The sequence below is a fragment of the Plectropomus leopardus genome, chromosome 8 (genome assembly GCF_008729295.1).
Source record: "Plectropomus leopardus isolate mb chromosome 8, YSFRI_Pleo_2.0, whole genome shotgun sequence".
Lineage (NCBI taxonomy): Eukaryota > Metazoa > Chordata > Actinopteri > Perciformes > Serranidae > Plectropomus > Plectropomus leopardus.
The window spans coordinates 10,839,418-10,848,280 of NC_056470.1; the positions used below are offsets into that span (position 1 = coordinate 10,839,418).

General features: G+C 39.5%; 1 protein-coding gene across 1 annotated transcript in view; it reads left to right on the top strand.

Moving 5' to 3' along the window:
• Positions 1–1,288, top strand: part of sema3h (sema domain, immunoglobulin domain (Ig), short basic domain, secreted, (semaphorin) 3H) — an 81,670-nt gene extending 80,382 nt beyond the window's left edge. The window contains exons 17-18 of the mRNA XM_042491601.1: positions 73–215; positions 701–1,288. Of these exons, the coding sequence (XP_042347535.1) occupies positions 73–215; positions 701–1,177 (620 nt within the window). The 3' untranslated portion in view covers positions 1,178–1,288. The remainder of the gene's footprint in view (positions 1–72; positions 216–700) is intronic.
• Positions 1,289–8,863: the final 7,575 nt, after the last annotated feature.

The following is an 8,863-nucleotide window of genomic DNA, read 5'->3' on the forward strand; positions in this document are numbered from 1 at the left end:
AGAACGTGGACAGAATCAAAAGTGAACAAAACTTTATCACGAACTCATCACGTCTCTCTTGATTTCATGCAGCTGGGCTGCAGGTGGAGGCGGAGCAGAGGATGATGGTGGTTGCTGAGGGCAACAGCACTTACCTGGAGTGTCTGCCTCGATCCAGACATGCTGCTGTCACCTGGTACAAGCAGGCTGGAGAGAACAGTCCTGAACTCAACCAGGTACTGGAGGACACAAACTTTGTTCAACACATAAATATTCTTTGAAGTTTCCAATACCACTCATCTACTTTAATTGATGAAGCAGCTAGCAGCTTTTTCTTCAAATACAGCGACGGACAATAATAGTAAAGACAAAGCAGAGTGCCTTTGCTCTGGGCACATGTGTCATCCACAACCACCTCATCACTAATTTATGAACATGACCAGACTGTCAAATACGCAGAAACACAAGTTGTCAGCATTCAGTTTATTCATTTGCAATTGCTTTATTTTAAATTGTATTTATGTTTTATCCTTTATTTAAACTTGCACTGTTTTATTTTTAAATTCACATTTTTAATTTATTTTCTTTTTTTAACATATTTAATTAGCATGGTTGGAGGGAGCCCTACATTTAAGATTGTCATTGCCAAATTTAATTATTATTTATTTTTGCATATGATAAAGAACTTGAACATCTGATGTCTCGCCCTTTTTTTCTCCAGGTGGTCACAGGTGACCAGCTGGTGGTGATCGAGCGGGGCGTCCTGATTCGTCAAGCTGAGCTGTCACACGGTGGTGTCTACCACTGCCAGGTGGAAGAGCATGGCTACCACTGGACAGCCGTCACCGTCCGCCTCACCGTCTGGAGCCCTTCAGCCAATCGCCTCCTCGCTTCCTTGTCAGCCTCATCTTATCAGAACGGAGGGACCCAGCCCTGGTATGAGGACGTGATGGCGCTGATTCACCCTGGAAACCTCGGCCAGCACTGCCGGGCACTGGGATACCGACCCCCACGCAACCACCGTCGCCACGGTGACATCATCATCAAGGAGAAAGAGAGGGCGGAGAGGCGGAAGCACGGGGGAGAGAGAGGAGGAGGTGGTGGAGGAGGAGGAGGAGGAGGAGGAGGAGGGGGAGGAAGAGCAGCGGGGAGGAAGAGCAGGAGCAAGCCTCAGCAGAGGGCACCGAGGAGCGCTTGAATGTGTCACCAAACAGAAAGGCAGATTGTCAGTGACTTAAACACACACACTCATTAATGTTAACATCCACGCTAAGACACACACATGCTCACACAGACACACACACATGCTCACACACACACACACACACACACACACACACACACACACACACTTAACTTATACACTGAGACACACACATACTGTATGTACAGAGACTAGGACATGCGCATGCACTTATCTACAAACAAAAAACGCATCCTTTCATTATCGTTACAAACTTTCAAGCTAAGCTACACACAAACTGAAGTATGTACAGGAGGATGTGAACAGCGAAGACTGCTGCGCCGTGACAAAAGACTTGTGAATAAAAAGAAAAAGCAGAATACGTAGAATACGGCTGCGTAGCATGTTGAATGAAGGATGGACGGCACGTCCAGATCACTCAGTTTAACTGACTGCGCTGTGACGAGGACATGAAAGAGGACATTTTAGATCTGGAGCCTCTGCAGAGAAAAATAAAGTAGATACTCAGCATTTGAAGAATCAACCAACCTTTCTGAATTTAGCGCTGCCTTTAAAGACCATACTGGTGGCTTTGCATGTTTTTGCCCACTGATTATAAACGACAAACACTCTGACAATTATTCTCCAAAGCAGAGCAGATGTGTTTAGATTGATTTCGTACCTTCCAGGCAGACACTGGTTTCCATTAAATACAGTACGCTTTGAAAACCATCTGACGGAGACATGCAGGATGCTTAATATTTCAAAGGTTTTTTTCAATGTTATGTTATTGCAGATTTCAGCAGCATTTTCCAAACTTCACTACGTGTTGTTTTCATATTTGAAGGAAACCCCAGCCTTGGCTTTGCTTCATAGAATTGAGGGTCAGCTGCTCAAAAGATTTTGACCGACAAGCCTTGTTCTCGGAACTGGAAGTAAGAAGACAAACAAACAAACAGATGTAATGAAAAGGATTTGGCTGCTTGTCACTCAGATGTCGGAGGTTCCTTGAACACATCAACAGAGACTGCTCTAAAACAGTTTGTTTTCAGCATAACAGCTAAACTTAGATGAAAAGAAGACGGTAAACAAAAAGTGTCTAAATATTCTCTGTGATGTGGGTGTTTTTTGGAAAATAATCTGTAGTGATCGTTATGGTTTTGCTGAAATAGCAGTAAATAGCACTGAGGAATATTATGCATCTTTTCCCCCCAAATGGATAAATACCAACACTTCACCTACAGTGAGAGTTTTGCTGTTTTTTTTCAGATAGGTGGGGTCTGACCGCGCGATGACTGACTGTGACCACAAAGAAAAAAGGCAGAGAAAAGCAGGGCGACCGCTTTGATGAGGTTTCAGATCTACTTTCCCAGGACGCTGCAGCCGTACAGACACGCTGCGGGAGATATTTCCATTATGTTTTCCTCGAGGTTCAGAAGTGCTACAGACATATCTGGCACTGCCACGCAACAGAGAGCTTAGTATAGATGTAGAAAAAAGTAAACAAAAATAAAGACAGTAGATTTGGTTTGTTATAACATCTGAAAAAAAAAAATCATAGAGTGTTGTTTGAGTTGGACTCACACATGAGTGCAGTGTGCAGCTTTTGGAAATATGTTTCTTATGACGTAAGAACAACTGCACATCAGCTCCAGTTTGCAGACAAATATACAAATCGTATTTTTTTTTCTTCACAAGTTTCTGTAGAAAGAAATGTTTGGCTGCTATTCGATGAGGCACGATAAAGTCTTTCCATTAACCTCCATAAAAAAAATCTTCCTTTGGACATTTGTGATTAAATCTGTTTTAAATGGTTCTAATGGATCTGAGTATCATAACCAGGGTCCTTTCTACCTGGCATTTTTGGCAAAAAAAAAACAGATATTTTAATTGGTACTATTTAAAATCATATTTGTAGCATGTAGAAACTGAAACTTTAGAGACTTTTAAATCTATTTAGAAAAAAACTATGGCCGACAGTTAACTCAGCTGTCGAACTGTGTAGAATATCAATATATTAATACGATTTTTCAGTTGTGTTTGATACGACATGGACAAGAAAATACGTTTTGAAGAGGACTGAAGTGTGAACTGAACTTTCAAGAGACTCTGTACAGAATATGCATGTTTTTCAACCTGTGGCTCAGGATCCACATTGGGCCATTTGTGACTTTGAGTGGGTTCCAGCTCAATTAAAGACATGGAGTAATATATTACTGTTCCTGCAGCTACAGCTGGTAATGACATCTGGCTGTAAATTCTGAAGCAGGCCCGATGTATAATAAAGAAGTCATTATTATACAGAGTTGGAACTTTGAGAAAGTGCTAAACAGGACTGGCGTCAAATGGACTCTGGCTTGTGGGATTTGAGCGACTTTAGTGACTTTGCAAAGCAGTAAATTGTAATTTGTTCTTAATGTTAAAATGTTAAACCAACACAGCTCGTTCCACCTCTATTTAACTTTCTTCTTAGTGGTATTTATTTCTTCAGTCTGGAGTGAAAGTACTCGTTTCAGATTTTTATGGGAAATACATCAAGCTCCCAAATCAGCCAGTTCAATGATGTCTCACAAACTGGAGGTTTATTTAACATGTTGTTTGTCTTTGTATGTTATGTCTTTTGTGTACGTTTGTGTCCTCACATACTGAAGTCTGCACAGTCATTTTCTTTTTTTCATTTTGCAAGATTTCCAGTCGTTGACATTTGCTTCTGTTGTTGCATTTTCTTGCTCCAACCTGTTGAAATTCATGTCAGTCCTGCCTGCAATCATCATGGTTGCTTTACTTTATTTAATTTTATTTTTTGAGAGTTTGGCCCATCTTGCGAGCATTTAAAAGTAATACTAAAAGCTGTAGTTTACAGAGAGAATAGAGTGGGAGGAGGAGGCCAGACAGATCCACTAAACTCAAACCAAGCTTATTTTGTATGGTTTACTGGAAGACGAGCATTTACACACACAGTTTAGTTCAATAATAACGGCCTCTCGTATTTTCACGTATTTAATTTCATCCTACCGATGATTCTGAGCACGGACTTCTGTTTCCAATATATTAGAGTAAATTTATCCAATGCTGGTTTCTGCAGGTTCCCGATCCCTTTGCACTGCTGGTTGTGTGTATTGCTGTGTGTGTGTGTGTGTGTGTGTGTGTGTGTGTGTGTGTGTGTGTGTGTGTGTGTGTGTGTGTGTGTGTGTGTGTGTGTGTGTGTGTGTGTGTGTGTATGTGCTTGTACAGTATGCATGTGTTAGTGTGAGATGAGTGGGATCAGAGTGAGAGGAGCCGAAACGAAGGTTCAGAGGCCAAGCTAGTAAATCTGCCAAACAGGGAACTCAGCAATGGATCTGAGACATTTCTGATGCTGTAAGAAAAATAAACCACACGGACGGAGAGCAGAATGAGCCCGCAGAAAATTAATGTGGGCTTGGCTCCTTGGCTCCTTGGCTTTGGCCACATGAAAGAGCGAGCCAGCGCTGAGCTTCTTCTGAATGTGTGTAATTGAGAGAGCTTCTATGGGAGTTTGGTCAGTGTAATGTCGTGTACAGTATCAGGTACAGCCATGCCTCAACAATGTGAAACTGGCAGAATGATCCAAATGAAATCCAGAGCTGGTGTGTTCTCAGACGGCTGTCAAATATGACATTCAGTGTACGACAAGTAAACAAAGATATTTTGTGAGCATCATATGTAGCCGCTCACATAGGCTTCTCTCTGTGAGTCTCATTGGGGCTGTTAAATGCTTACAATGAAACCATTGTTGTATTTTTTGTTATTCTGTTCCTGAAATTTAAACCTTTTAACATTTGGATGGACATCATTCAGACATCTTTCACCAGTATTTAGGCCTAAACCTCTGAATCATGAGAAAATTGGTTTGATTTCTTTTGAAAACACAGAAAAAAAAATTAATATGTCCCACAAACTGCAAAACATTAGTAAAAGGTGACAATAAAATAATCGGAAAATTAGCCAGGGGGGAGTATTAGATATTATAAAAATATATATAGAAAAAAACAATGAAAAATCACCAGAAAACTATATTCGTAATTCTCTTAATTATACTTTTAAGATTAGGTTACGGGGAAAAGAAAGGAGAAAAATAAAGTATTTAACTTTTTTTTTTTTTTTTTTTTTAGCTTTTTCTACAGTATAACTTATTACAGAAGCTAGGAGAAGGCTAGCAGAAGTAGAGGAAGTTCAGCTTTCTAAATGTGACCATCTGACACTACTGACCAGATTTCAGGCACCATCCTGTTGGCAAATTTAAAAAGCAGGCAGTGCAAAAAAATTACACGTGCAAGCCCAAATGCACACCCTCAGGCAAACAAGCCAAATGTGACGCTTGTTTTCGGGATTGAACCTTTGTTTTGTTTGTTAGAAAGTCGCCACCTTTGATTTCATTTTGAGTATACTGCCAGTGTAAGAGTTTCTGTTTTGACTCTGCTCTCACTTATCAAATCCAAAAACCTAAAAAGTACGGAAACAATGAAGCCTGCCTGGTCTCCGGCTTGTGGATATTGTGTGTATATGAGTGTGTAATGTGTGTATATTTGTGTCAGATCCAAACACCACACGAGTAGGAGGCAGAACTCCTGCGAGACATTTTTATGGCGGACCATTTTAAACATTTAGTGTTTCCTCCTCAAAGACGTCGGTGCAGAGCTGCTGCTCGTTCATTACCACGGCCTCTTGTGTTTCACTCTGTTTTGCTGTGTTTACAGCTCAGTGTCAATATTCGTCTCTTGTGATTTTCCAGAACGACTTCTTTGCAGACGGAATGAAACTGTCTTCAACTGATCTCCTCTCATGTGCGGAGACTTTGTTTTTGTTTTTGTAAATATGTATAAAGGTCTGCTTTCAAATGAGCATGCCTGTGTTTTGTGGTTTATTGTGCTAATAAGAAATACCTGCATCCAGATACTGAACTACAGAGAAAAGCACACATATATATACGATAGATATACCTCTATATTAATTGACAACCATATTGTGACATTTCTCATTTCAGATTAATAAAAACATATTAAGTCCGAAACTTGTTGCTAGCTAGGCTAACTACTTTATCGCACACTCGCTGGTTCATCCTCCAAACCCCGTTTTCTGTTTATCCCATAGATAAAATGCTGCTCATCTTTGCCTTCTCTAACATACATCCATGATCTTTACCAGTGCCTTGAAATACAGATCTCTCCAGATGGCACTGATCTTTAAAGCCTATTATTTTCAAGCGGCAAACTGCAGTATTGTAGCAAAAAAATCATATTTTAAATTGTTGGCAGCACACCTTGAATTGCAAACAAGTCAAATTATGACTCTTTCCAGTATTAATTATTCAGCCATGGTGATTTTCTATTTGTGAGACTATCCTCAAACCGAGAAACGTGATTTAAAAATTGTGACGTCATCACAATGTAAAGTCTATGAGCAGAGCGTGACCTTGCGGGCTGGGCCAGCAGAAGAAACTGCAGTGGATATATCAATGGCTAGCAAACTGCAGAAATAAACCTGAATGCAGAAATGCTTATTTTGGCATATGTGCCAGGCGACCAGCTTCACTAGAATAAATATGTGGCATCTTGGTAGCTAGTATGTAGGTATTATTAAAATCTATGGAGCTGCTTTAATTAAAAAATGATTTATCCAGAGGTTATACAGCCACCTACCAGTAACACGTGTAAACATCTATCATTATGCATATTAATGTGCCATGAACTCCATGTCATCCAATTTAACAATACTCTCCTGAAAAACCTGTGTACCATCTGATACATGTCATCTGCCCCTGGTGGACTCTCAGTGCACTGCAGGCAGTGAAGGTCCTTTAAAATACAGAAACAAACATGGATGCCCCCGTTCTCCAACCTGTAGATTTTTTGCAAGGAAATCTTTGCTCATTTTTAAAAGATTAAGGTAAGAATAACTTTTACATTGTCACTGACACTTCACTGTGAATGTTGACTGGATTGAAGCAACTCATAATCACCCAATATTTTATAGTCTGTTATAAAGTAAATCTGGTTGAAAACGTAGATAGATAGATAGATAGATAGATAGATAGATAGATAGATAGATAGATAGATAGATGGATAGATATTTTATTGATTTCCGCAGGGAAATTCATGTATCGAGCAGCTCAAAAAATACATAACAGTATGTATCATATATGAAACTTTAGGTATTTAACCCTAAGAAACCTGCAGGACCTCTGGTGATCTTGGTTGACATTATTGTGTGTGAGAGACTCATTTTTTTTTTTTTTTTTTGAGCGTGAATGTAATGATATTATGTGAAACTAGACAATATAAGGTATGTATTGGTACCAATCATGCCATGCTAGACTGTTGTGAAGGGGGCTCCAAAGTTAGTCAAAATTTTGGGGAAGGAAAATTGGCATGATCATTTCAGAGGGGTCCACTGACCTCTGACCTCAAGATATCGGAATGAAAATGGACTCTATGGGCACCCGCAAGTCTCTCATTTACAGACACTTTAGGCCAGTCTCATGCAGATTTGGGCAAAAAATGTGTTTTTTGCATGCAGCGTAAATGTGTTTCTTTTGCCGTGGTATATTTGAGTATTTCAGCACACTGGGGTCCCTGGGCAGTCTGAGAACTTCATAAACTGGGTATGAGTGAAAAGCTGAGAATCTTGCCAACTCAATGAGCCCAATTTAATTTAGCTGTTTTATTGTAGCCCATAAAACCTATAGTAACCTCTAGGACAGTCAAAACCTAATAAAACTTTACAGCCACAAACTAGAGGCCTTCAGCATTCAGGAGATGGATGGCTTTTCTGATAATGTCTTCTGTGGGAAATATGAAGTCCATCTTAGCCTGAATTAGGACAGAAACTTGTATTTTTGGGTGGTAAAAAGTTCCTGTTGGGGAGGAAAAAATGACAAAAACAACTTGAAGTGTTTCAATTCGATGAATGTATGCATTTTTTTTCTCGATTTTTTGTGAGCAATTACTTTACATAAATGCCTGATGCATCAGCTATGATACCCATTATTTCAATATATGCAGATTATTTTTTCAAAATATTCAAACTTTTTTTTTCAAATTGGTCAAAGGGGCTGATAAACACTTTTAAAAAATGAATTTTCTGGCTACTATTTAATGATTCAGGGTTCACAGTGTTAACAAACACTACTTGATACTCATGATACTGGTCTCCTCTGAAAGGCAACTTTGGAGTCTACTATCAGAATTAGATTAAAATTTAAAGAACCAAACTCAGGAAGATACAAACAAACATTTTTCTTAATTATGTTTTTTCAGAAACTATAGCTGTTGCAGTGACGACTTACAAAGGCACACTCATAAGGCTTTGTGCTTTTAAACAATGTGAAGTTTGTCAATGCTAAATTAAGATTCAGCTGATATAATCCCACATAATGTCGACCCTCTCCCGGCCCACACTCAGGCTCCAAGGCTGTTTTCCTCTGTTTATAAAAAGGCAACATTTTTTACATACATGGCTTTCAGCAAAGTAGACCAGCTCACATATTCAACATTTATTATTTCAAGGCCCACATGCACGCAAACAGGTTTGCACACAAATCAGCGAACAGATATTTTACAGAGATTCTTTCCATTCCAGCTATGTTATTTCTCAGGCACACTGTCCATCAATGTCTTCACTCCCAAACAGCAACATACCATGCAATACCAATACACCATCCATCGCTGCCAAATTGACCAC